This window comes from Drosophila rhopaloa, unplaced genomic scaffold, assembly GCF_018152115.1.
Source record: "Drosophila rhopaloa isolate 14029-0021.01 unplaced genomic scaffold, ASM1815211v1 contig_163, whole genome shotgun sequence".
Taxonomy (NCBI): domain Eukaryota; kingdom Metazoa; phylum Arthropoda; class Insecta; order Diptera; family Drosophilidae; genus Drosophila; species Drosophila rhopaloa.
Genome location: NW_025335043.1, coordinates 3,481,040 through 3,507,137, shown reverse-complemented (window position 1 = coordinate 3,507,137; position 26,098 = coordinate 3,481,040). Strand labels below are relative to the sequence as shown.

The 26,098-nt window shown below is 43.6% G+C and overlaps 11 protein-coding genes across 19 annotated transcripts; 5 read left to right on the top strand and 6 right to left on the bottom strand.

Moving 5' to 3' along the window:
* Nucleotides 1-225: 225 nt before the first annotated feature.
* LOC108038804 (probable cytochrome P450 305a1) lies at nt 226-3,561 on the top strand. The gene is made up of 3 exons (XM_017115648.2): nt 226-466; nt 1,319-1,356; nt 1,760-3,561. The coding sequence occupies exons 1-3, from the start codon at nt 373-375 to the stop codon at nt 3,140-3,142; spliced, it is 1,515 nt and encodes a 504-aa protein (XP_016971137.1). The 5' UTR covers nt 226-372; the 3' UTR covers nt 3,143-3,561.
* LOC108038803 (importin subunit alpha-7) lies at nt 3,395-6,659 on the bottom strand. Its single transcript, XM_017115647.1, has 5 exons — nt 6,550-6,659; nt 5,185-5,945; nt 4,863-5,126; nt 4,303-4,802; nt 3,395-4,239 (listed from the first exon to the last, which is right to left on the bottom strand). Exons 2-5 carry the CDS (start codon nt 5,919-5,921, stop codon nt 4,058-4,060), a joined length of 1,683 nt encoding a protein of 560 aa, XP_016971136.1. The 5' UTR covers nt 5,922-5,945; nt 6,550-6,659; the 3' UTR covers nt 3,395-4,057.
* LOC108038806 (DNA repair protein SWI5 homolog) lies at nt 6,390-7,059 on the top strand. 2 transcript variants are annotated; one of them, XM_017115650.2, is made up of 2 exons: nt 6,390-6,551; nt 6,617-7,059. In XM_017115650.2, exon 2 carries the CDS (start codon nt 6,660-6,662, stop codon nt 6,927-6,929), a length of 270 nt encoding a protein of 89 aa, XP_016971139.2. In that variant the 5' UTR covers nt 6,390-6,551; nt 6,617-6,659; the 3' UTR covers nt 6,930-7,059. The 2 variants fall into 2 exon arrangements, with proteins under 2 accessions (XP_016971139.2, XP_044313601.1); XM_044457666.1 differs by having other exon boundaries at nt 6,473-6,555.
* LOC108038805 (protein MIX23) lies at nt 6,955-7,791 on the bottom strand. The gene is made up of 4 exons (XM_017115649.2): nt 7,646-7,791; nt 7,423-7,578; nt 7,244-7,366; nt 6,955-7,184 (listed from the first exon to the last, which is right to left on the bottom strand). The coding sequence occupies exons 1-4, from the start codon at nt 7,679-7,681 to the stop codon at nt 7,080-7,082; spliced, it is 420 nt and encodes a 139-aa protein (XP_016971138.1). The 5' UTR covers nt 7,682-7,791; the 3' UTR covers nt 6,955-7,079.
* Nucleotides 7,792-8,131: 340 nt separating this feature from the next.
* Nucleotides 8,132-8,923, top strand: LOC108038792. The gene has a single exon (XM_017115629.1). It carries the CDS (start codon nt 8,171-8,173, stop codon nt 8,810-8,812), a length of 642 nt encoding a protein of 213 aa, XP_016971118.1. The 5' UTR covers nt 8,132-8,170; the 3' UTR covers nt 8,813-8,923.
* Nucleotides 8,924-9,318: 395 nt separating this feature from the next.
* LOC108038801 lies at nt 9,319-10,812 on the top strand. The gene is made up of 3 exons (XM_017115645.1): nt 9,319-9,936; nt 10,199-10,332; nt 10,388-10,812. Exons 1-3 carry the CDS (start codon nt 9,387-9,389, stop codon nt 10,625-10,627), a joined length of 924 nt encoding a protein of 307 aa, XP_016971134.1. The 5' UTR covers nt 9,319-9,386; the 3' UTR covers nt 10,628-10,812.
* Nucleotides 10,713-15,640, bottom strand: LOC108038802. Of its 3 annotated transcripts, XM_017115646.1 has the most exons (8): nt 15,334-15,640; nt 15,037-15,281; nt 12,682-12,844; nt 12,353-12,621; nt 12,165-12,288; nt 11,972-12,080; nt 11,414-11,918; nt 10,713-11,292 (listed from the first exon to the last, which is right to left on the bottom strand). In XM_017115646.1, exons 1-8 carry the CDS (start codon nt 15,398-15,400, stop codon nt 10,801-10,803), a joined length of 1,974 nt encoding a protein of 657 aa, XP_016971135.1. In that variant the 5' UTR covers nt 15,401-15,640; the 3' UTR covers nt 10,713-10,800. The 3 variants fall into 3 exon arrangements, with proteins under 3 accessions (XP_016971135.1, XP_044313598.1, XP_044313599.1); XM_044457663.1 differs by lacking the exons at nt 12,682-12,844; nt 15,037-15,281; nt 15,334-15,640 and having other exon boundaries at nt 11,414-11,552; nt 11,619-11,918; nt 12,353-12,548; XM_044457664.1 differs by lacking the exons at nt 12,682-12,844; nt 15,037-15,281; nt 15,334-15,640 and having other exon boundaries at nt 11,148-11,288; nt 12,353-12,548.
* LOC108038800 lies at nt 13,265-15,804 on the top strand. Its single transcript, XM_017115644.1, has 3 exons — nt 13,265-13,807; nt 14,144-14,850; nt 14,908-15,804. The coding sequence occupies exons 1-3, from the start codon at nt 13,309-13,311 to the stop codon at nt 15,016-15,018; spliced, it is 1,317 nt and encodes a 438-aa protein (XP_016971133.1). The 5' UTR covers nt 13,265-13,308; the 3' UTR covers nt 15,019-15,804.
* Nucleotides 15,726-20,919, bottom strand: LOC108038798 (sterol regulatory element-binding protein 1). 6 transcript variants are annotated; one of them, XM_017115638.2, is made up of 7 exons: nt 20,678-20,919; nt 18,559-20,022; nt 17,688-18,493; nt 17,234-17,625; nt 17,047-17,176; nt 16,647-16,814; nt 15,726-16,334 (listed from the first exon to the last, which is right to left on the bottom strand). In XM_017115638.2, the coding sequence occupies exons 2-7, from the start codon at nt 20,009-20,011 to the stop codon at nt 15,969-15,971; spliced, it is 3,315 nt and encodes a 1,104-aa protein (XP_016971127.1). In that variant the 5' UTR covers nt 20,012-20,022; nt 20,678-20,919; the 3' UTR covers nt 15,726-15,968. The 6 variants fall into 6 exon arrangements, with proteins under 6 accessions (XP_016971127.1, XP_016971128.1, XP_016971129.1 ...); XM_017115639.2 differs by having other exon boundaries at nt 18,559-20,019; XM_017115640.2 differs by having other exon boundaries at nt 20,692-20,919.
* A 251-nt stretch (nt 20,920-21,170) lies between these two features.
* Nucleotides 21,171-23,781, bottom strand: LOC108038814 (larval serum protein 2). The gene has a single exon (XM_017115660.2). It carries the CDS (start codon nt 23,779-23,781, stop codon nt 21,676-21,678), a length of 2,106 nt encoding a protein of 701 aa, XP_016971149.1. The 3' UTR covers nt 21,171-21,675.
* A 1,538-nt stretch (nt 23,782-25,319) lies between these two features.
* On the bottom strand, nt 25,320-25,839 carry LOC108038793. Its single transcript, XM_017115630.2, has 2 exons — nt 25,690-25,839; nt 25,320-25,634 (listed from the first exon to the last, which is right to left on the bottom strand). Exons 1-2 carry the CDS (start codon nt 25,717-25,719, stop codon nt 25,416-25,418), a joined length of 249 nt encoding a protein of 82 aa, XP_016971119.1. The 5' UTR covers nt 25,720-25,839; the 3' UTR covers nt 25,320-25,415.
* Nucleotides 25,840-26,098: the final 259 nt, after the last annotated feature.

The following is a 26,098-nucleotide window of genomic DNA, read 5'->3' as shown; positions in this document are numbered from 1 at the left end:
TTGGCTAAGCACGTTTTGGACGTGATCGGTGCTCGAATTTCTTTGGGCACATAACTACTTACATATATACCTACATGAGTGTATTCGGTTTATCAACTGAGACGGGCTTTTTCGCCCGTTTATTTTTTTTATTTGCCTGCACTATCATCAGACCCACATGAAAAGGCGGCAGCCCAGGCGCGTGGGTTTGTCTGGGTCTGGTTCTCTCATTCATTGGATTCGGGTTCGGAATCAGTTGGCATAGAGCTGGCGTGGTGTACGGACGCTCTTACATTTTGGCTCCCTATTAAATATCAATTTAATTGGACAAAAGCCTTGCTTCTGCGACGGTTTCGTTTTTCGTGGTCGTGGACATCAAAGATATATATTGAAATGAGTGCCCTCATATTTTTGTGTGCTATTCTAATTGGTTTCGTGATTTATTCACTTATCAGTTCTGTGCGGCGTCCCAAGAATTTTCCCCCAGGTGAGAATATGTTTGATTTATCCACATAGGGATACGTGAGGAAGTTTACCTTTTCGCTAGAAGTTTACGTAAAAGATATGGAGCTTTAAAATATATTTAATTGCGTAAATATGTATAAGGTACATTTCCAAAAACAGTTGGATTTATAAATTTTGATAAATATCTAACAAATGAACAGACGACCTGCCCCACGACCAATTGGATAGCTCATTAGCAGCTTGTAATGGTGATCGGATATATCGGCGGAGAACCAGACGGCACACGTCTCGAATTGCTAATAAATCTCATTGATAAAATTGTCACACATTTGTGACACCTTGCCTAACTGGTCTTAATTCGCCATCAACAAGGGCCAGGCCTATTTATTCCATTTACAAATGCAGTTCGTTATGCATTAGGATTGGGATTATGGGTGCAATGGAAGCCATTCCTTTATATAGGCAGTTTTATTATTTCGCAAATTTACAATTCAAATTGAGTTACATATGTATATTGGTTAGCCACTTATAATGAAAGTTTTAGCACTAAGAGAAAAATAATACAATAACTGTGTATATTAGTTATGAAATGCAATGAAGCACGCCGTATTAATAGTTAGTACTAAGGGAATTTAGCGATAGATTACAAGATAGACTTTTCACTTTCGATTTCGTGATTTACCACCCAACAGATTTCTTTGAAACCGATTAGATAATTAAAAGGTAGAAACCACATAATTGAATTGGACAGTTTCATGGTTTTATTAAACCAAATTTGTTACTATTAATTGGCCTTGTTATATCCTAATGATTTTTTTTTATCGTATTATAATATATTTTTTACTGATTTACTTTTAATTTATTATCTCAACAGGACCTCGTTTTCTGCCATGGCTTGGCAACACCATACAGGTATGAATTAAAGACAAAACTCGTTACTCATTTAACAATTTAAAAATAAAAATGTTTTTAGCATATGTCGTGGGGAATATTTTGTTGCTGGTGTTGACTTTATTGACCACGTTTTGTCCATTAATTTTAATTTCTTTAAAATTTCTAAATAAAATAGATTTCTCTTGTACCAAATTAAAACAGAATATATATATTTATGTATGTAGTTTTAGAAACGTTTTTTTTTTGTTTAGAAGACTTCCACGAATGCAATATAACTTTTTATTCTACGAGCAACGGGCATAAACGAAATAAAACATTTTAATTTGAACAAATTTGCTATTACATAGCTTATATACATCCATATGTATAAGTTAATATATTTTTGCAGTTAACATATAAGTATACCTCTGTTTTTCTACAGTTCCGAAAGGAGGCCCGTGCCCTTGGCGGCCAGCACATCCTGTTTGAGCGGTGGGCGCAGGACTTCCGGAGTGATCTGGTAGGGCTAAAACTGGGTCGAGAGTACGTAGTGGTGGCCCTGGGTCACGAAATGGTCAAAGAGGTGCAGCTGCAGGAGGTGTTCGAGGGACGGCCGGACAACTTCTTCCTGCGCCTGCGCACCATGGGAACGCGGAAGGGAATCACCTGCACGGACGGACAACTGTGGTACGAGCACCGCCACTTTGCCATGAAGCAGATGCGCCACGTGGGCTATGGTCGCAGCCAGATGGAGCATCACATTGAACTGGAGGCGAAAGAGCTGCTGGGCCAGTTGGAAAGGACGGAGGAACAGCCGGTCGAGCCGGTTATTTGGCTGGCCCAAAGTGTTCTTAATGTCCTGTGGTTCCTGATCGCCGGAAAGAGGATAGCCAGCCAAGAGGATGGAACCCTGCGCCGGCTGCTCGACCTGATGAACAGACGTTCTAAGCTCTTTGACATCTGCGGCGGCCTGTTGGCACAGTTTCCCTGGCTGCGTCATGTGGCCCCCGATCGCACTGGCTACAATCTCATCCAGCAGCTGAACACAGAGCTGTACGGCTTCTTTATGGACACCATCGAAGAGCATCGACGGCAGCTGGAGAAGGATCCGGCGCCGGCTGAAAGCGACCTTATTTTTGCCTACCTCCAGGAGATGAGGGATCGGAGTGCCGGCGGCGAAAACAGTAGCTTCAACGAGACACAGTTGGTAATGACCATCCTCGATTTCTTCATCGCTGGCTCTCAGACAACCAGCAACACGATGAATCTGGCCTTAATGGTGCTGGCCATGCGGCCGGATGTTCAGGAAAAGCTCTTCTCCGAGGTGACCGCCAGTGTGGCGGCCGCCAGCTCGGATGCATTTCCTCACTTGAGCCGGCGGGAATCCTTTGACTACATGGACGCCTTCATCATGGAGGTTCAGCGCTTTTTCCACATCACCCCGATTACGGGTCCCCGGAGGGCTTTGTGGTCCACTAAGCTGGGTGGCTATGATATCCCCAAGAATGCCACCATACTGATCAGCTTGCGGTCCGTGCATCTGGACAAAGAACATTGGAAGGATCCTCTGGAGTTTCGCCCAGAAAGGTTTATCGATCCAGCTGGCAAATGCTTCAAGGACGAGTACTTTATGCCCTTCGGCATGGGAAGACGTCGTTGTCTGGGCGATGCCCTTGCCCGTGCCTGCATCTTCTCGTTTCTGGTCCGTATTGTGCAGCATTTCAGCATAGTCCTTCCGCCGGGCGAGACACCATCGATGGTCCTTCTACCCGGGATCACGCTAACACCGAAACCCTACAAAGTGCAGTTTGTCAAGCGCACTTAAGTGTATAATTTGATTCTACGGTGTCGGTATTATATCATATCCGGGAAGGTAGGATATATTTATATTTTTAGTACGAAGAAGAGAATCAAGAGTAATCAAAAAAATGGCCATGACGGAGCTAAATGTATTACCCCTTGTTATCCCTGAGGGTTCAGAAAATTAATTTAAATATGAGGTTATGATAAATCTAAACAAACCACGATATATTTAAAGATTTGGTTAAAAATATGTCGAACACTTCTAAAAAGAGTATTTTGTTTTTTACATACTGGATACTGGGTTGTTGTGGTCTAGTTGTCCTTTATTGTGTTCTCTAAATTAAATTAATATTTTTCATAATTTAAACGAATTTACAGGGGGCGATTGGCGTAACAAAATCAAATAAAAACATTTCAAGTTATTTGTATTATTATCGTAAAGTATGTTTGTTTGTATGAATGTATAACAACACCATGTCAGGGTCTCAACGTAATTGGGCTTAATGAAAAATATTTACAAACTCAAATTGAGTAAAGCAAAATCATATACATTAGGTTGTATAACACGTTAAATTAGTATATACGAACTAAGTGAAAGCGATCTCGCCAGCTGGAGAAATGCTCGAATAAGGTCATGATTGGTCCTGGACCACTTCGAAAATTATAAAGGTTTAAACGCTGAAACAATATGCAGACGAGTATGTTTAACAAAGAGGCAAAAACGAGCCGACTGAATGACCAACTTTACTTAAATGCTAGTAGTGACTGCACTTAGGCATTGTCTGCCTTCTCCTGCGGCCAATATTTCGTGCCCGTGCTCTGGCCTCCAATTAAATCAAAGTAGGCAAGCCATTGTTTCCTGTTGTGTTTCATGTGTTCAGGACCTCAGAAGGATTCGCGTTTGGATAGTGTTTATACTGCCCTGCCAGGTATGGTGCTAAAAGTTAAAGCCGCTACTGGGCATGTTGTCCGGATCGAACTCAAACTGCTGGGTTCCCGCCACGGGGGCCACGCGGCTGTCCTCCTCTTCGTTGCCAAAGTACTGCTCGATTATGTAAAACGACTTGTGGTAGATGTCGCGGTTTTCGTGAGCCTGCAGATACTCAATCTTATCGAGACCTAAGAAATTTGTCATGAACGTAGGATATTTAAATTTAAGTCAGCTTTAATAGTTTCACTTACCACCACATTCCTCGATGGTAATGGCATAAGGATTTGGTCGCGTCTGGAACTTTTCACCTGCTTTCAAAATGTTTTCTAGAGCATTCAGTGCTACCTGGACGATGTCCGAATCGATGACAGTCAGAAAATCACACATAGGAGGCACACACCCCACTTGGACCAAGTAATTTATCTGCTCAGAGGTTCCACTGCTGGTAGCGTTGGTAATAGCCCAAGCTGCCTCCTTGCGCGTCTTGAAATCTGCCGTCTGCATGATAATCATCAGCTGCGGGAATATGTTGGCACTGATTATTGCCTGGATCTGCTCCCGATTGCCGGCCGCGATATTTGAGATTGTCCAGCACGATTCTTTTTTAATGGTTTCCGCCGTCGAACGCAGCAGATGGCTAATGCAGGGCAGGGCATTATAACCCAATATCACCTGAGTCTGCTGGTCGTCGCCGGTTACAATGTTGCCAACAGCCCTCAACGCAGCTGTGCTTACGTTATGCTGCGGATGTCTGCAAGATAGAATCAATTATTTACTCGTTAACTTCCAAAGAAAATACATGAACACTCACAATAGCAGCTCTACTAAACGACGGCAAACGCCCGCATCAATAACAGCCTGGATTTTATCGTTCGGTCCATCCGACAGGTAGCTAATAGCCCAGCAAGTATCGCTAAGCACGTCCGCATCATTGTAGTCCAGTAGCCGTGCCAGTATGGGCAGACCGTGGACGATTTTGGCGAAGTCCGCGGGTGGGTTCTTGCCGCGACACAGATTAGATAAAGTCCAGACCGCATTCCGGATCATTGTTATGCGCTCCGAGTTGTTTAGCACGCTGCAAGAAGTTTAATTAAATGTTACTCGAATTTGGGAACTCAGCTAGAATAACTCACTGCAGGAGAGGCATTAGAATTCCGGAGCCGAGCAGATGGTCCCGGCACATTGGCGAGTCGCCGGCTATGTTACCCAGAGCCCACACAGCCTGCTCCTGGACATCGTCATGGGGACTGCAGAGCAGCTCAATGAAAATGGGCACCGCTCCGGCCTCGATCACGATCTTGGTCTGGAGCGAGGTGCCCGAGGCAATGTTTGTTAGCGTCCAGGCGGCCTCGAATTGCAAAGTGGCATTCGTGCTGTTACGTAGAAAAGTAACAAACTGCGGCACAATCCCCTTTTGTATGACCTCTTCGATAGGTGGGTTGGGATCGCGGGACAGCAATTTACGGAACTTTTGCGTGGCTTCCAGCTGGTCGCTCTCCCGTCCACTGTAAAGCATCTGGATCATCTCCTCGTTAATTACGGATGGCTGTGCTCCGCTTCGGGCAGTTGGTTCGTTTTGCCCGCCCGGAAAATGTGAAGGTCCAGTGCTGCTGTCAGCCATGTGCATGTCGGCAGCCTGGTCAGAAAGAGAGAGTTTTGTAACTCCCACCTGTAGATCGTTGCTGGTGCTGCTCTCATTTCCGGCCGATGTCGAGGATGTGGCCGGCTCCAGGACCACATTGCGTCTCTTGAAGAGCTGCTGTTCGCGTTTGGTCTTCCTCAACTGGATGCCAACCTCTTCGCGACGACGCCGCATTTCAGTGGAGTCCAAGGCGGCATTTTTATAGCGCTGCTTGTGGGTGGTTGACATATCGCCGTCTTAGCAATTACAAATCTAAAATATAATATAGGTTGTTATATTGTGTTGTATAAATATCTTTTGTTCGTGATTAGATTTTCTCCGATATTTTGATCCAATCTCACACTGGATTTTAAGACCCCGAAGTCCTTCAATCGAAAAGATGCAAATAGTCCATCAAAAATGGATCAAATAAACTTTCGATTAAGATAATAAACTAACTACGGCTCATAGTTGTTAGAAAGGGGGAAATAGTCTCATGGAAAGTGAATATTTATGACTGGGTTTATTTATTCAATCCCAAATTGGATTTTTAAACCCTGATACTGCACATTCACTTAGTGACTGCACTTAAATAGCCACCATCTCTAGAATGATCGCGATTACGTTACTTGAAAAATATTATAAATATTGTAATGCGTTCAAATTTAATGAATTTTTCAGTTTTCCTGGCTATATGCACAATCACAACACTTTCACATTTCATTGTGTGTGCACACGGCTGGTTTGCGTGCGTGTGTATAGGTGCGGGCTTAGGTCAGCATTACCAATTTCTCGAGTTCTTGGGTACTCCCTTTGCAACGATACCTCCACTCTTGGATACTTCATCCCGCCGACAAGTAATTGGAGCACAATTTACCTGTTCGTAAGAATCCTTTCCGCCTTTTAACCATGCAAAGAAACTTGAAAATTTTACACGTTTTAAGCAACGGGGGTGCCAGACTGTCGGGACTGCAGTGCACACAGCTGATGCGTTATCGATACCGATCCACCGATAGTAGTCAATCCAATACAATTGCAATTCATTTAAATATGAAGGATTCCAAGAAAAAATCTCGCAAAATGGTCAATAAGCACATGGAAGCAAAGGATTCGCAGAAAAAGAAGACCATAGAGTTGCTGCACGAGTACAACGACCTGAAGGATGCCACGCAACTAGTCCTTGGAGCCTTGGCGACCCTTAAAAGCGTTCCTATCCGGTCGGTTTATTCCACCTACAACCTCCCCGTAGAAGAATAAAAATGCGGATTTTTTACTGTAGTCTTTATGTACTTGTTGTAAATAACTTGTAATACAACCAAGTGCATGTAAATGCCTCCTGGTTGGGCAGTTCTTTTTAGTCTACCACTAATAAATCCACCTAAAACTAGTTATTGCATGTATGGGCACTTACTGGCCAGCATGAAAATATGATCGGCATCGCTCATTGAAGGTCTTGTATGTGCGTTCCTTGATAATGTCCTCGACATTGAGCTCGGCCTGAAGAACCCTCAGCTTGAAAGGATTTTCGATAACTTATGGGTTATTGATCCCGAGGGTAATAGATCTCTTACCTTCCGCTGCTCGGCTTTGAACTGGCTATCCGTATCCACATCATCCGGCAGAGCCTCTCGCTTTTCCCTTAGCTGCTTCAGATTATTGGCCGATATGGTTATGCAACTGCGTATGGAATCTTGCTGCAAGGAGGAATTTATGTAATTTCAATGGGTCCGTGGAGGATATCGAGATTTACCCTGGAGAGGTGAGACTGTTGCAGTTTCGAGTACAGATCGCGGCAGGTGCTCTCGCTGTTTACATGACCCTGACCCTTAAACGACTCCGTGGGCAGCGCATTATTCAATGCATATATAATCTTGTCGTCCACATCTCGCATCTTCTTCAGTGCCTCCTGTTTATGAACATTAACGCGTGTAATATGCCAGCTATAAACTCACTAAAGCAATTAAAAAACACACCTGAAAGCCCAGAAAGTCCAAGCACAAAGCCGCCATGGAAAACAGTTACGAAAACTAGTAAAAACTTCTTAAAATAATAAAAACAAAATTGTATATGTAAATTGCCGGCGCAATGTGCCACTGGGCAGGGTTGCCACCTGGGTTAATTTATCCCTCACTAACTATCGATTAGTGACGTAGGTGCCTTTTAAGTTCGCTTACACTGGGTTTTTAGATTTTCAAGTTTCAGTTTTGTTGAAATTAATATTAAGGTATTTTTTATTATATTATATTAAAAATAATTTATTAAATATTTTAATTTATCATTGCCGCGTTTTGATTTTAAATACAACTAAGTGGTCATTTTAGTTTTTTGGCAATCAGAGTTTATCTCAACAGTCAAAATATCCAATAAAAAATGTGTAAAGAGGCCATTCGGAATTATCGATTTCCATCAGTTTTCGATAGGAAGTACCTGATCTGATTGTATCACATCGCTAAGTGATTCTGAACAAATGAAATCACAACACAGCTAAGTGAATCAGGATGCCGCTTAAATTTGAGGATATTCACGATAAAATTGAAAGCGGTGTATATAAACTGGCTGTCAATGACAAAAGCACGCGTAGCACGGTATGGCGGGTGTACCGCAAAATAGAGAAGGACGATGGCAGCTTCCTGGAACACGTATTATTTTGTATTGGCTGCAAGAGTATTATGTCTTTCACCCACAAGTCCACGACGAACTTAAGACGGCACAGGTGCCATCTACAGTATCTTAAGAAAGAGGCTTTTAATGGATACAGCTACAATTCGTCAAGTGAATCTGAATTCAAAAAGAAGAAGGATGAGCCCATGGAGGAGCAGGAGGACCAGCAATCCCTGTCAGACGAGATAGAGACGAAACCAACTGCCGCCGATGTAGCCGCCTTTGTTGCCGGAGTCGCTAGCGGCGAGGATACTCCCATAGTTACAACACAGGCCCATCTTCCGGAGATCGCCCTACCCCTCGATCTCAGCGGCGCAGAGGAGTCCAATATATACGCCCAGACTTGGTCCCTCGAATATCGAAAACTCAGTGAGGACCAGAAATTCTACGCCAAAAAAGCAATAGACGAAATCCTTGTCTTGGGTAGGCTGAGACGTCTGACATTAAACACGGTCCCAACAGCCCAAAAGAATAGTTAAGAAAGAGTAATTAGTATTTAATTTAAGCTAATCTTATTTACTTTGTACATACTGTATTAATTATTGCATCCTTAGGTCTCGGATATTACGCAATAAACAATACAATTTAAATCTCTTTAAATTATTATATTAACTTAGAACTTCAAAAAGTTTAAAGATTTACAAACTTTGCAGGATTTTTTTGACTTTGTGGAACGTTCAGTATTTTTTTGTTTCAGTAATTTAAAAATTCTTTTCAAAATAAAAGCAAAAATGTATAGAATTTTTCGCAAATTTAAAAAAAAAATAGACCAGGCAAACTTTGATTTACACTTTAAATTTATTATTAAATCATTATCTTGTGTTTGACAGTATCAGAAGGATAATTAAGATGATGTTTGTTTCTTCAAATGTAATGTTTAAATGTAAAATGAAATACAAGCTTCAGCCAACGAAAACTTGCCTTTGATTGCTCAGGTCTTATTGGAACTATCGATGACTTTTTGATATTCTTTGCCGATATTTATGTCATCCCGATTAGGAGCTTCTCTTTGTTTGCCATTTGCTTTTTATTTATTTGTATAATTTTTGAAAAATGAGTGGTCTGAAGAGGCGAGCACTGCACGACGACACACCAACGACTATCTCCCAGGCGAAGGACGAAGTGGACATAAACAACACCTATATTAGGGAGTCTGCAAATAGCTACGAAGAAGGAACATCTTCGGCAGGCGAGCAAGAAGAAGACGAGACCCAAGAAGATCCTGAAACTCCTGAAGCCGGTGATGTGTTTAGAAGACGGAGTATTCCAACTCCCAGTCCGATTTTAAACCAGAAGCACCATATCAATGAAGTCCAAGGGGGCAATGGGCTCTATTTTGCTTTAGCATTAGCCGGTGTTTTAGTGGGCTCATTATTGGTCTACGTTGGATCGAATTTTATAGCGGAAAAGCAATGTGCCTTTAAGAGTCTTCGTGGAAATAAGCCACAACAGCCTGAGCAAGTCTGGAAAGCCCTACAAATGGGGATCGAGGGACTTATAAACAAGAGGGACAAGCACCCCAGTGTGTTTTTGTTCCTGCATCAAGACCCTAAGCTCCAAAAACTTATAGATGCGATTGCTGCCGAGGCTTCTGTGTGTTTCGGTAAGATTACCAAATCCTTCAAATCTGGACCATTTTTTTTTAACTTTTTACATCCTTTGCTTTTAATTGATTTGATGATTGTATACATATTTCATTTCGGACCACATATCGTGATTTCTAGTATAGTCCAATAAATTTTTTTAAACATACAAATATGAAAATTATATATATATTTAACCGCCGAAATTCAATATGATATAGAGCTTTAGAGTTATTTGTTGTTATACCAGCTAATCAACGTTGCAAATACAATTTCCAACAGGTGGCCCAAGCCAACTGATTCACATGAACAAGGAGGATTTTGGATCGAATATGAATGACTATGGTCTGGCAATTGAGCGGTTCAAGGCAAAGGTCAAAGACGGAAAGGTCTTCCTAATCGTAAATCTTAACGAAGTGAGTCCCAGGTGTATCTCATTTGTAAATATTCTAATTACTGTGAAATCCACAGATCGCTCCAAGTGGAGCTCGGGCTCTGCACACAATCTGTGATACATACAGCCCCATCGTGGAGGATACCGTCATCTTTCTTACGCTCCGGACATTCAACACTACAGCCGCACCGAACTCCGTACAGCTGGCCACTGACACTCTGTATGATCTGTGGGGCAAGGAGTTGGGAGACAATGAGCTCGATCCGCTTATTACTAGAGTTACTGATCAAGTACTCCACTTGAGCGGCAGTACATAAGCTAAAATACAAACTCCATTTTAAGATCATCAGTACTTTAGACTGGCCCAACTAAGCTCTAATCTGCAAATGAAGAGAATTTCGCTAGGCCATCGATGATTTTTTTTATAACTAATTTTTCAGAATTTCATTATGTTCTACAATCGTTTTAAGTTCAAGAAAATAAAAAACACCTATAGTACGGACGTGTCACGACCTCTCCACAGCTCTACCGCAAAAGTGAGAAGGCTGCAGATCATGCCGAAGCACCAAAGCAGGATTAAACCAATGATGTTGTCGATGCCCAGTTTGACGGGTCCTATATCCAGGTTCGGTTTCTGGGAGGCCACAATGCGATTCTGGCGGTGTGCGTTCATATATTCCGCGGCGATTTTCCACTCCCAGAATTTGTCAAGGCCCGATGAATGCCAGGCCAGGATGAAGTCGTTATAGGCATTCAAATGTGGCCAAAGGCGTGGCACAAATGCCACTGTGAATGCGAAGTAAATGTCATCCACCATAAGCTTCAGGCGCTCCAAAGCGTCGTTGGCTATAAGCTCGGTGTTACCCAGATGTCCAAATTGCATACGCTCCACCACAAATCCCATTTGCTCCGTGTGCGAGAAGGCGGAAATCAGAGCAGCATCAAACACCCGGTAATGCTCCATCAAGCCAAGCAAAACTGGCTGTAAAAATGTGAATTTGGGTGTGACAATATTTTATATAAATTACGGTTATGGATTTTTTTTCAAAAAGCTTAAATAATATTAATATTTTCATATTTCCAACCGCTAGTTCTTTACTTACGTCTGCTGACCGCTCATCAATGGTGGTAATCCAGGCCTGTGAAGTCCCTGTCCAAATGAGCTTGTGATCAAAAAGACGTTGCCGAGAGTCTGCCGCCTCCTCCAGAGTGGGTAGTGTTAGGATGGCCGCCAGTCCGCCGCTGTAGACGGTAGTCAAGATAATGTCGATCATGTAGCTGGCTACCAGAACTGTTCTCAGAGCATACGAGCTGGTCACATAGCTGGTGCTCTGGTTAACGAAGAGTTTTAGTGTACTTATGCAACCGAAGCGGAGGCTTCCGATCCAGGAATTAAAATGATAATTCGAGGAGTGCTCCCAGCGGCGGGTCATGCAAAGGGCTATGCTTTCGAGCAGCAAACAGAACATCACGCTCATCCAGAGGACAGCCTGGAAAGGTCGGAGCAGGAGGGTCCAGCTGATTAGACGATTTGGAGCAGGAACTAGACAGGTGACTCCAGATCGGCCCAAAAAATAAGTCATATCCATAAACTCATATGCCTCGTACCTAGTAATAGAAATGAGTACTACAGAACTCTTGTTTCTAATCAAGAATGTTACCATAAATACATGCCACCAATGCCGTAGTCGTTTCGTCTATCAAGAACCATCCCTACAAGACCATAGCCCGAGGCATTCGGAAAGACATCACCCCAGTCGGCCGTCTCAGCTGTGAAATAGAAATAGAATAGAATATATTTGGTCTAAATAATGTTTTGGAATGATCTGCTTTCAATTAAGTTCTATCACCCACATGTGTCCACCTGAATGGTGCAGTTATATAGCTCGCAGAAGATGAGCATTAGTCGGATATCAGTACCATCGATGGTTACTTCCGTCGTATTCTCAGAGCGATCATAAAAAAACGGCTGTTTTTCCTGACTCAAAGAAAAAGTATCATTATTATTTTATTTTCTCTTCCAAAACAAATCGAGGACTCACATAATCCAACAGCATAAAAGGCTTATAGTCAAAGATGCCAATGACTACCTCGCGTCCGTGAAGGTTTCGCATTTTGTCGGTCATAGTACTCTTCGTCCCAACGTCCCAGATAATCTCCTCGTTCTCGGCATCGTACTGTTGGATAAGATCAAATTCGACAGGTCCCGGGTTGGGATCGAAATTTCGCGGTCCAACAAATCGGTTAGTTTTAATGTCAAAGGTGCTTGAGTTCAGGTTGTTTGAGGTTACAAGTAAAATATTTGGTTGATCTGGAGTTTAAACATGGTATAATCAAGTAAATTCTTTTAATATTTCTTGGTATTTCCTACCTTGGAATATATATCCACTCAGATAGTTATCTTTTTCTTCTACCAGCTCTTCGGTGTACACAAAAATAAACCGATTACTCAGCGATCGCCAAATGGAGTAGATACTGGCGTGATAAAAAGATCTTGCAAACTCGGGAATCTGCTCCTGAAATGCTAAGAAAGTCTTAAATAAAAAGAAGTATGAAATGTATAATAAGAAACATTGTACATAAGGGGTAAAATCAGAAAACCTTACTAATACTATTTAATATGCTATATTTGGTTGTGTTATGAATTTATTCGTTATTTCAAATTTGATTTGTAAGCGGTTTTTTTTCAAGTCGTCTTCGTTTGAATGAAATAATCTTGAAGTAAAATGCTCCAGAATGCCTCAAGTGTACCAAAGGGCATATCAATTTAACAAATGTTAAATAATAAAAAGATTAAATTAAAACATTTTTGTATCTGATTTCGTGGCAGGTGCTTACTATGATAGTATCGCTTTATAAATAAAGGGGGTTTTTCATCAGAAAGTACTCCAAACCAAAAATCATCGTCAGCTGTTCGGCTATCGATAGCAAATCTAATAAGAAAAAACGGAAAAACTGTTGCTGCCGAAAGAGTAAATAAATTTGAAATCCCAGCATAATGGACAAACTGGGGTTGGGGTGTCTGTTCGGTGGAAAAACGCAGGAATCCATACGGGGCCCCAGCTTCCTAGATCTGAACTACGAGTGCTATTTGGAGATTTTTTCATACCTGACTGCGCTGGAGGATCAGCTGAATCTGGGCCGCGCCCATCCGCTTTTCCGGGATGTCCTAAAGGACCTATTGGGAACACGCTATGGAAAAATCAATGTCCGAATTCTAAAAACCATTCCGGACTGGGAGTTCCTGCTGCAACTGTGTGGATCCGAAGTGGCCAGATGTGAGGTACCCCACGGCCGCTGGGACGAGCCCTTCAACTACCCCTTCCTGAGCCTCCTAGGACGCCACTGCCCCAATCTGCGACAGGCGGTTATCATATTCATGCACGCGGTTACAGAGACTCCGCCGGAGATTCCAGACAGGGGGTACGTCATGCAACTGCTCCTGGAGCTGCCTAGTCTGACCGATCTTACTCTGATCGATGCCAGATCTGCACAGCGTAAGTATTTTTGGAAGTTTAAATTTAAATCTTTCCTAATCAAGTTAATACAAGCATGTCCATTTACATATATAACTAATTTCATAACTCGCATATGGATTTATGTAGGTTTTAATTTCAATTTGTATTTCTGTTTCTGTTTTGTATTTCGTAAAAAGTTAGAATTTTATTTATTTTAATGACTAATTATTCTGGGCTCAAAAAGTTGTTTATTTAATCAGAAAATTTATATTTAAATTTATCAAAATAAATGTTAGATTATTTTTGAAAGAATCAGAACTAGGTAAATTAATTTCGCCTTATCTACTTAAGAATAAGTCTAACTAAACCTTGCAGTAGAACAATTGCGGCATTTTACTAAACTTCAGACCCTGGACTTGGATGGAATCGACTCAAACCTAAGTGATCTCGCCTTCCAGCAGATGTTTGAAAACAAGGACAAAGTGAGACGACTCCTGCTGAACTTTGGACGAGATCGCAGGCGATCGCATCAGGTGCCCCAGTTGGCAGAGAAGTTTCCAAGCTTGGCGCACCTCACGCTGGAGAATTTTGATGTGAACTTTTCCGACTTGGGCGACTTTAAAGCTCTTCAATCACTGCGTTTGATCTCCCGTTGGATAGCGGAGGTTAGCAATGACTTCTATAGATCGGTAGCCAGACGCACTGGTGACCTCCAAAATCTGCAGCTCATATCCGTTCGTGTTAGGAGCGACCAAGTGCATCACATCCTGTCATTTAGCCGACTGAGAGCTCTGGACTGCGACAATTGGCCAGCTCAATCGGTGGACCAGTTGGGTCAATTACCGGAGCTCGAGTGCCTTGCCCTGGATTGCATTGACTCACCTGCAAACGCAAGTCGTCAACTTTTATCGTTAATAACAAGCTGCCTCAAGCTGAATCACCTAAAATTGGGAAAACGTTGGCAGATGCCTTTGGAGGATGTGAATAGATTTCTGGAAAAACTAGCAGACTTACGAATGGATCCGAAAAATAAACTTCTGCTTAGCTTTGACTTTATCAAGACTGCGGATACTCAAAAAAAGGTATTACATGTTTGGCCATAAACTAAATGAATCTACTTTAATTTTATAATTTCTTAGATTAAAAATATTCTAATTGATCTTGACCATTTGAGGGTCTCCTTTGACGGAGCCACCTGTCATCACTGTCAGCCCGACACCCACTCCAAGTGCGATACCATCTTTGACTAGTCTTTCCTATTAACTCACCTGACAGTGGGACTTTTCTATGGCAACAGTCAGCCTAAGAATCCAATCGTTGAAGAGGATTCCCTTGCCCTCAAACTCAAGTCGTTTTCTTTTGTAATCATAAACATCTTTTCCATGAGAATGGTCTAACCATCCCTGCGAGTCCATGATGATTAATGGTAGCGGTGCAACCGTTTCCAGACGAACATCGAACGAAGGATGCAACAAAATACAAGTGGCATGAGAATCCGTAAAGTATTGCTGAGCTAATTGTAATTATTATAGGCTTTGTTTATGTTTCAATATATCAAAACTTACCAAGAAAACTAAGAACAGTACTCCAGTAATAAGGCTCTAACAAAAAATCGGCCATTTCGAAATGCATATTTTAAATTAACCACGTAAATAACTCAATTAAAAAAAATTGTTCTGCAGATAATATAGGTGTTTTTTCTGTTTCACGTTTTATACGCAGTCAGTATTATTTCAATTTAATTAATGTTGAAAACCATTAGATTTTTGTTGTAAAGTACCTGACGAAAGTTATTCTTGCTAAGCGGGTCTTTAGGTGAGGCAAAATGACTCGAAGTCCAAGAATAACGTATTTTATTAAGGAAAACTGTACGTTTTGCAGTGGATAATAATAGGTCTTCCATACATTTATTATTTAACAAATTAAGTGCATGCACAACTAGTAAAACGCATTGTCAAACTGTTAAAATATTTATTGTTATAAATATGATTAACTTTTACGGTAAATATTAAACAAATATAAATTTCCATATTAAATTAGATTTGAATTACAATCTAAGCATAATTAAGCGGGGAAAACGAAGGTAAAGCTTAAAGAGGAGTAATCGACTCCCATCTTCTTTAGAGTGAAAAAAGGGATATTTGTCTTTAAATTTGATCCCAGGATCTTATCATTAATGGTTATATAATTCACGGCTACCCTAAGCTTTCACGCTGCCAATGCCGTTGCCCAGCGATTTCATCAGCTGGTAGCACTCTTTCAGCTTCCGCTTGTCGCCCACCTTCTCCAGGGTCTTGGCCGCCTCGGCCAGCATGCCAGCACGCTCACCCGGGGAACTGAGAAGTGCGGGCGGCAGATACTTGCAGGCGACGTACATGGCAGAAGCGCGCTCCCGCTCCCCGCCTTCGAAGTTCTGGTGCCGCCGGTCCTTGCTGCCGCAAAAGATGGACGAGTGGGCGTACCGCGACCGTAGACTCCTGTCCAAAAGCTGTTGCGTTGGGCAGGGCGAGGCGCCAGCCATCAAACGACAAACCGCCTCGTACAAATATATCCTCGATTGAGCATTCTGCATTGGGACAGCCAAGTTTTCGTAAAAAGAAAGAGGTGTTTTAGTTAGTATGTACATAAGAAAGTAATTATGATCTATGTATGGATAGAACCTCCCATTAAAGCAAGCAACTAATTTGTATTATGTCATAACTATTATGTCCTAAATTCGGCAAGAACAATTAATACTGGAGATCGTTATTTCAGATTTACATTTCATTTTAAAATTGAGTTTTAAAGATATGGTACAAAAATAAACTTTGAAAAACCTTAAATGAAAATTAAACCAATTGCTAAATAATAAATGAATTAACATATACAAATAACGTACCGGTATATTTTCCACAATGCTGCGCAAAGAATTCAAATCGGTCTGGAATTTTTCAAGCACTTCACCGGGCACTTGGTAGAAGCCATCATCCTCCATATTCATATGTTCAAGCTCCCACAAAGCAGTCCGAGTTTCAAGCAGCCAATCGCATGTAAGCAATTGGAAAAGCTGGAAAAATGGGAAATGGACAAAATGATCATGGGTTTTATTTACTGGCGACTTTTGCCAGAGACAGTCGGCGTTGCTTGTAAAATGCACAGAGCTTGCACTGAAGTTGTATTGCCTGAAGCAAGTGGGACAGACAATGCGACTACAATGCACCTGCGTGTCATCTCTGAAGGAGTAGTCTGCTGGCATTCGGTCACCATTGGCTGGTTGATCGGGGTTTAGACTGTCTTACCAACTTTATGCCGTTAGCGTTTGTGATCCTGTTTACAGTGAGACATTCTTGGAGCTCTACACTTGACTCATTGCACAGGTGATTGACCGAGGTTTTGAGACTCTTGTCCAGGGCATTGCCGTTATTCCTGCTTATAGTTACATTACGTTTATTGGTTTAATATACTGCAAGATGCGTTTTTACTTACATTAATAGTATCATCTTGGCCTGAAGCACCGCATGCAGCGCCCGGGGCAAATGAGCGTGCTCGCTGCACTGCTGAAGCTGGATTGGCATTTGCTTGATGCTGTCGTGTAACTGCTGGGCCAACGTGTCTTCGCCGAGGAGCCAGTGCACTGCAATCTCCAGGACATTCGCCCACCACACCACATTTGCATCGCGCTCATCCTCATCTGCCCACAGTGTGTCCCTCAGAAGCGAGGTGTACTTAAGAACATTGCTGACGATAGTGCCGCTGTGTTGCTGTTGCTGCAGTTGCTCCGTCTCTCCACCGGCTGTAGATGCAGGTAAACCTCCCGACTTGTGACCCGCTCCCACCAGACACTGAATAGCTTTAAAAAGCAAGTGTTCGCGGTATTGCTGCGGGAATAGAAATACTAGTTAGTTGTAAAATTTAGGAAGATATAGGTATATTAAAGCACCTTTATAACGTGGGCAGCGGGGTCACATGGATTCCTTAGACGCGTGAAAAAGCCATGCTGCTCGCCGGAGTCGTTTAGATCGTAGCTAAAGACGTGCGTGCTGCAGTAGCGATATCCGTAGGCAGTGAACGCCCAACGCAACTCCTGCGTTTGCTCAGCAGCTCGGGTGCGACCGCATTCCTGGCGAGCCCGGCTCATGTAGTATCGTGCGAAGAGCTGTTGCAACCACTTGGGCGCATTGCGCTTCATTCGTAGCGCCGTCATCACGTGGATGCAAATGGTTTCGCGGGGGGTCAGCAGATTGTGAGCCACTTCGGCCATGTTGCTTGCAAAAAGGGCCATCATGATACCGTTGCCATCACCGCGACTTCCGTTCCCAGTTAACTGCAGTTGATTAAGTCGGTTGAATAGCAGTGCTAGTTCCCGTGCTGAAGCCAGCGCCTGTTTCCGGTTGGCAGCGTTGCTGAACAGTCCACCAGTACGACGGGACAGTACCCGACCCAGCCATAGGCGGTGGAAAAGGAACCGAAGAATCTGCCAGCTCGTCTGCAGGTAACGCTCAAAGCGCGAAGCCGGCAGACTCAATCCAAACATGTGTAAACAGTTCAAGTAACTGGCGTAGGCCTGAGGTGCTTGTCCTTGGGCAAAGTGGGAGTCGGCCCGCTGCTTGTGCTGCCAGTAAGCGTCCGTCTGAGCGTCTAGTTGCGGATCACCGTATACTAGCAGTTTCACCAGGCAGCCCAGCATCAGTATCAAGTTCAAAAGCCATATCCAAGAGCTCTGCTGCCAGCCAGAAATGCCTTCACCTGGCGCAAATAAAATTTTTGATTGTTAGCTAGAAAAGGGGCCGAAATCTGGTTGTCAAACTCACCATCTGCGTCGTATGAAAGAATACGTCTCTGACCGCTCAACTCGCCCATGTCATCATTGCTGCCATATTGGTTATGCTGGAGGAACGTCTTGAAGGGATTTACGGCCAGAATAGCAAACATAAACATACAGAGTCCCAGGCGGGAGTGGGTGGCCATGCCCCGCATGGAGCTGGGCACCACAAGCGGCTCATCATTGCTGCTGCTACCGCTGCTACAGCTGGCGGTGGATCCTCCGTAGGGCGACGGCGGCAGCGAGATGTCCGAGTGCATGGGCGAAAGCGAAGGATCAGACACGTCGCTGCGCGGCGGGGTCAGTCCGGCATCTGTTGTGGAGGTCAACGAACTCAAACGCCGGTTCTTGGAGGCTCGTCCCGGCCGGGTGCCCAGCTGCAGAAGGTCCTTTACCTTGGAGCCGTCGCGGGCCATCAGCTCCCGCTGCAGACGCTGCAGCTCTGCCTTAAGATCGTGCGTCTGACGCTGAAGATCTCGTATCTTGTCTATGGACTTCCGGAGCACTGCGGATTTGTTCAGCTTGGCCTGCTCGCCCACCACCAAGTTCTTCAGCTCATTGATCTTGTCGTTGATCGAAGTGCGATATCGCCGCTCGATGGCGTTGTGTGCGGAGCGCTTCACCTCCTTCACCTTGGGTTGCACTCGGGTAATGGGCACCTTGCCTTGAACCTCCATAGCGCCGGGGGATGGTGCCAGGGGTGCCACTCTCACCTTGCTGGCCCTGCTCGGCGGGGGAGCTACAGGTGGGGAGGTCTTCGGACTGGCCACAGTCTTCGTCGTCGTGGATTCCATCATCACGGGCATTGCCGCGGCGGATGTTATTAGTCCGGGACTCGTGGCCATGGGCTGGGCATACATGATGAAGGGTTCCATAGGGCACTGCAGTGCCAAGGAATTGGCAGGTGCAGCAATGGGTTGCATGACATTCACATTCTGCGGTGGCGACTCCGCTGGCGACGTGGGTGGGGAAATGGACCGGTAGATAAAATTAGCTGGGGAATAAACCGTGCTGTTCGGCGGCAATCGCTGGGTATCCATGTGGTGGATGGTTGCCGTCGGTTGGGTGGCCTTCAGGAGCGCTGCTGCTGGCTGCTGCTGTTGCTGCTGGGGGAGATTGTAGTTGGAGGCCATGAGGGGATCCGGCTTGTAGACGAGCAACGGAGGCTGCTGCTGCTCCTCTTTAATGTGAACCGGCGAGGAGTGCTCGCTCTTCACGTGCTGCTGTTGCTCCACGGCCGGCGTTTGGGGGTGCGATTGAGGCGTCTCGTCCATTAGCAGCGATTCGTACATCTGCGGTTGCAGGTCCATGTCGTTCAGTAAGCTGTCCAGCATGTCCGAGTGGAGCACCTCGTTGATCATGTCAAAGGCGTCCCCTGCCTTAAACAAATCCATGGACTCGTCTAACGAAGCGTCCATGAAGTTCATCGGATTTGTTTCCATCGCTTATTCTGCTGATGAAAACAACAAAAACGTTGTGCAATTAAATATTGGCGGGCCCACGTATGTATGTACATTTGGGGTTTGTTTATTAAATTTCTAGGCGGCGCAATTTCACAGAAAAACAACAGTGGGACAATGTGCGAGTTTTTGTACAAAAAACATTATTATAGTATTGTAACTGAAAACCAATAACCTCTATTTTGATATCCTTTATTCCAAATTGCGAAATAATTTTGTTAATAAAAGTTTATTTTTCTTACAACAAGTTACAAGTTTACTTTTTAAAGATCGCGTTGAATTGAAACATATATTTAACACTATTGCCTTTTAAAATGTAGGTTGGGAGGAGATCTAAACCGTTTGGTTAAATCAAAAGGTTGCAGAATTTAGGAAGTTCGGTAGTAGTGTATTTAAATATTGTACAATCCTTGAAGCTTTTACATAGAATGCGACCCACTGTGGACTGCACACACACACACGCGAGCGGGAAAGCATGCGTAAGCGCTTTCAACCAATCAGAGGGCTCGACCGGATCATACGATGTTTTTAGTAACGCCACTCAGTCTTTGACCATTCCAAAGGCGCTTATTCTGCAGCCTGGTACGTTTTCCCAAACGTTTTATGCAAAAAATGCATCACTTGGACTTCTATCTTCTTAACCACTACCTCGGAAATCGCACCGTTATCACTTTTTATCTGTTTTAGTTCACTTTTGCTTTTGTTTTATCCATTACTGAAGTTGATGCTTGGCAACCCGTTTTGCCTAATGTTTCTAAGTTGTTGTTTAACTCTTGTTATTGATCATTGTTATTTTGTTTTTTCCACTAGTATATCCGCCAAATTAATAACAATAGTGCTTGTCTTTCGACGAGAAAACAAGAACAAGAAATGGGCTTTAAGCTAATCAGCTGAGTGGCTGGCGTTGCCAGATGCGAGCGATAGGCCGATAACGCCTATCTTGCTCGATTTATTTAAACTCGAATATGTTCACACTGTTATGCTTATCGATAAAAGCTTATCCAAATTTAAAATAAAATTTAAAATGGGTTGATAAAAATCATTGAGTAGACCCTCCCCAAATGTATTTTACCAAATCAAAATTGTTTCGTTATTTTTTATCAATATCCGTATTTAAGAAAATAGTACAACACTTTACAAATTAATTTTAGTTATTTATTTTTTAAACATAATCAGGGATGTCACAGGTGTCGTAACATAAACATTCCAACCGAATTAAGCTAGAAGCGAATATAGTTCTGGGTATAGCCTTAAATAGTTATTGACCAGGCGGATATGCTCCGTTGATTTTCCTATTAATTTTAGTTTTATTCGACCGATTCGGCCCACTCCGAATTGCATAATATGTGCAAAATAAAAAATAATTTTGAAAAAGTTGAATCCGGACAGCTTAAGAACTGAGTTCACTGGATTGCAAACATTTAACTGCAAGGTTCCGAGATGAGTAAACAGGTAAAGTTTTTGTTTTGGCACGTTTATTGTTGAATGGTGACAAGGAGTACTGACAAGTTAAGGGAAAACTGAGTTAAATTACGGCTTCTATGGGGGGAAGTGGATGTAGACAAAAAAGTAACATGTAAGGATCGTTAGTTCGTTAATGATCGTTTTCGTATTCGTAATCGATTCGTTTGCGTGGGGTGTAGTATCTAGACAACGTTGGTGTGCTCGTCGCGGTGGAAGATCTTGATGTCGACGAACTTGAAGTTGTTCACATCGAAGTAGTAGTCGTGCTTCACCGGTCGGTTGAAGGGGAAACCGAAGGGCAGGGCGTCCACGTAGCGGGATCCGTGTCCCACTCCGCAGCTGATCACAGGATTGTATCCGGTGAACTGGGCCACTGCGGGCTGGTGGTAGGGGAAGACCATGTAGAAGAACTGGAACACCTGGCCGCCCTTCTTGCCGCGGGGCAACATCATTCTGTTGGGCACTCCGCAGTGGGCCTCCGACTGGTCCAGCTTGAACTTGTAGTCGCTGTTGGTGGCGTCCATCAGTTTGCGGTAGAGCTCCAGGTAGGTGGTGCGGTCGTTCACCCAGAAGGAGAAGTCTCCGCTGGCGCGCTTGATGTGGTTGACTCCGGCCTCCAGGTGGACCTTGAAGTGCTCCAGCTCGAAGAAGTTCTGGTAGTTGTACTCCAATGGGATTTCATGTCCGTGCTCATCGTACTTGGGTCCAATGAAGACCTTGACCACCGCATCCTGGGCCTTGTCTGCGCTCACGTCCAGGGTGAACTCGAAGGGCTTGTGGTTGAGGCGCTGCTGGCGGGCCTTGATCACGTAGCTGGCTCCCTTGTAATGGGAGTTCCTGCCGAAGAGGTACAGGGGATCTGTGGCACCCTCCGCAGCCGACTCCACATTCACGGCATTGCTGATGTCCGAGTCGAAGTACTCGAAATAGGTGGTCAGGCTCTCGGGCATATGGACACCATCGATCTTAACGCCCTCGAAGGCGTAGTCCGACTTCTTGTACTCCGGGTACGTCTCCATCAGGTGCCAGTAGTGGCTCACCAGGGTCTTGTACACCTCGTAGAAGATGGGGTCGCGCATGGAGGTGTCGTAGTGCATGAACAGGCCCGGGAAACTCTCGTGTCCGCTTCCGTAGTGGTGGCCCTCGTTCACGATGTACCGATAGAGCTTGTCCAGACTGCCGTAGAACTTCTTGTCCACGCTGTCCACATTACCCTGGATGATGTTGCCGAGCACATTGATGGTCTCCATGTCGAACTTGTCGTTCTTGTGGATCCAGTCCATCACGCGCTGCGTGTAGATCTCCACGTGCTCGATGTTCTCGTAGTTGTTGCCGTGGTAGAAGTTGTGGTGGTTCTCCCGGTGCCACTGGGGCACTCCGTAGTAGGTGCGCAGGTTGCTGGCATAACCGGACTCCGTCGGGACGTACATGTTGAAGGCGGGCACCTCGCCAAGGTCGTGGGACAGGCGCTCCATGTACCAACGGGCCAGCAGTTGCCAGTGCACGTACAGGTACAGCTCACCGCGACGATCCTTGTTCAGGACATGCTCCTCGCCGCCCTTCGTCCAGAATGGGTAGTCCAGGTTGAAGTAGTAGTAGAAGGCGTTGAAGCCGACATCCTCCAGGTAGTAGGCGAGATCGTGATCGTAGTTCAGGGCGCCGTGGGCATTCGAGTAGTTAGCCTTGATCACCACGTTGTAGATGTTGTCCATCTGCTTCACATGGTGGAAGCCGTGCATCTTGTAGTGCTCGGCCCATTCCAGAGCCTGGCTATCGAAGAAGCTCCACGGGTGGATCTCGTAGTGGGCCGGCAGGACCACTCCCTGCAAATCAGTTCGGAACAGACTGGCGATGGTGAAGGCGTAGACGAACAACTGCTTGTTCACGTGCTGGCGGGCCCAGAACACGGCGTGCTGGAAGGTCTCCCAGTTCTTGGCGAAGTAGAAGAGTCGCACCAGACCCACCGCGTACTCCTCGTGCTTCTCGTACATCACCGACCAGGCCATGTCGTCGGTGAAGGGCTGGTGCTGCCACAGCTCGAAGAAGAACTCCAGCATCTCCGGGTGCACATAGTCGGTCACATGCTCCCACGGCTTGTACTCCATGAAGCTAGCCGCGAATGGGGTCACGAAAACGTCGTCCTGGTACAGGTGCTGCATCACCTGGAAGACAAACTGCTGCTTCACCAGAAAGTCCTTGTCAGCCACCGTGGAATCCAGGTGCTTGGCCTGGCCGAGAACGGCCAGCAGAGCCACCGTAACAACTGCGATCGCCGTGAACGACTTCATCTTTCGAATCATACTGCTGCAGTGCGCGGGCCCCGTATTTATACCCCGGCCACAGAGATTCGCAGATTGCACTGCGGCCGACGACCGGTCGAGTCCGTAGCCTTGACACTCCGCCGGATCTGATCGACCCCTGGGGCCCAAAATCTCGAGGTGTGGAGCCATTGCTGCACTTAAAATTGCAGGCGATAAGGTCTCCGATTAGGCAGAGATTCGCATACCAAAAAGCACTATCTAAATTCGAGAATAAAATTTGGATGGCTCTAGAACTGATTGTTGTTTGGCGATTGAATTTTTAGAAGTCTTATAGATTTATTTTTTATAGGATTCAAAGAAATCACTTTATCCCAAATTCTATCGAATCTAAACCCTCATATCCAAGGTAATTTTATACCCTATCAGCGGGTATTATAATTTTAGTTTAAAGTTTGCAACGCAGGAAGAGCACATTTTCGAACCTATAAAGTGCATATTCTTGATCATCATCACAAGGCGAGTCGATCTAGCCATGTCCTATACAAACTAGTCCCTTATTTTGGAAGCTATTTGGATGAAACCTTACAAAAAGCCGTCTTTCTTGTGCAGGTGTATATAAAATCATTTTTTTTAACACCGAAATATAGAGTGTTTCATTTTTGTAACAGCTGCAAGGGTATAAAACTTTGGCCTCTTCAAGTTTACCTTCCATTTTGTTTGAATTTAATTTATTTCCTATAAAAAAACTTTTTTAATATTTCTAGTACCGAGCATGACTAGGGAAAAAATCTGGGTTTCTTTATTATCGTTATATATTTATGAGTATTTATTTTGATATATTTTAAATATCTATGGAAAACGTTTACATTGAAACGCTAATTTATTTTAACAGGAATAAGGCTAAAATGTAATCTCGTTAAAAGTTGTCTTATTTTTTTTCTGTGCAGATACTTTTATTTTGATAAGTTTTAATCGCACTTGATGTTTTTGTTTTTGTTACCCATCAACAGGTGACAGGCCCTCTTCCATAACTATGTAAGCGATTAGGAATTGGATTACAGTGTAAAATGATCACCTGGCTATTAAGGTGTTACTAGGCAGCTATTTGATAAGCTTGCAGTCGGCTTTATTTGCCGGGTCAACGTGTGTTCAGGAGCATCATTATCTATTGTTGCTAAAAATATTCAAAATGGCAAAAACATGGAGCATTAATCATGTTGCTAGGACAACAACTCGGGCAGACAACAAAGAACAATGGCCCATCGAAAGACCCATAGTCCAATCCAGAACATATCGGAATATAGATCCCCTCTTACATCTGTATTTCCCTCTCAACGCTCCTTACTTAGACTAATCTATAAAGCTGCAGATGACATTGCAATCTAATACTGTTGCCGCATGCACAATGGGTCTATAAAAATAATTAATTTACTTTGCTACCTAATATATACAGAAGAAAATTATGTAAATTATTATTAGTAAATTAAGTAGTTCAAATGAAGTGTTTTTATAACTATATACTTTTATATACTTATATGCTATATACTAGAATTAAACAAAAATAATGATAATTTGTATTATTTTATTTCTATAATTTCTTTCGCTCACTAACACACTTTTTAAACAAATTATATATGTTAAAACGCCTTTTGATCATGAATTTATGAAAAATATCCATTTCGGAGCAAGTTACTGTCAGAGTTATTTGGCGGCTGGATTCGTGGCAATCGGCGAGCAACCTCCCGATTTTGGTCGGGGGTTACGTTCAGCACATCTCGAGGGTGCTCCGCCCGGCGACTTTGGCACGAGGCTCGTGGCTCCGGAGATCTATAGAATTCCGTGGTTCTTCGACGCGGGTACATCTCACAGGTGTTTAGAAACTGCGGCATGAAATAAATATAAAGTCCTCAGATATATAATATTAAAATGACTTACTGGTTGCTTGAAAACCGGAGGGTCGCCCATTTTTTAGTAATTTTAGACAAATTTAAATAAAAAAAGTTATATTATTATTTAGTAATAAAATGTTTCTGTTAAAAATTTTGAAATTTGACTAATTCCTTTTTGTATTTTCATGACACGTTACTTGAAAGATTTGAAACTAAACTAGTTAAAAGCGTTTATGAATAAGTTAAGTTAAAATCAAAGTCTACTTTTTTCAATTTGTTGTGTAGTAACATATGTATTGATATTTGTTTAATTTAAATGCCGTTTGCACCCAATGATTCTCAAGCAACAAGGATATCTTTGTAACCGCCAGGGTGTTTTCGTCTTTCACAATGACTTTAAATTTTAGACACGACTATGCAGATTTCAAACAAACAACACCTTATCAGCATGCGTA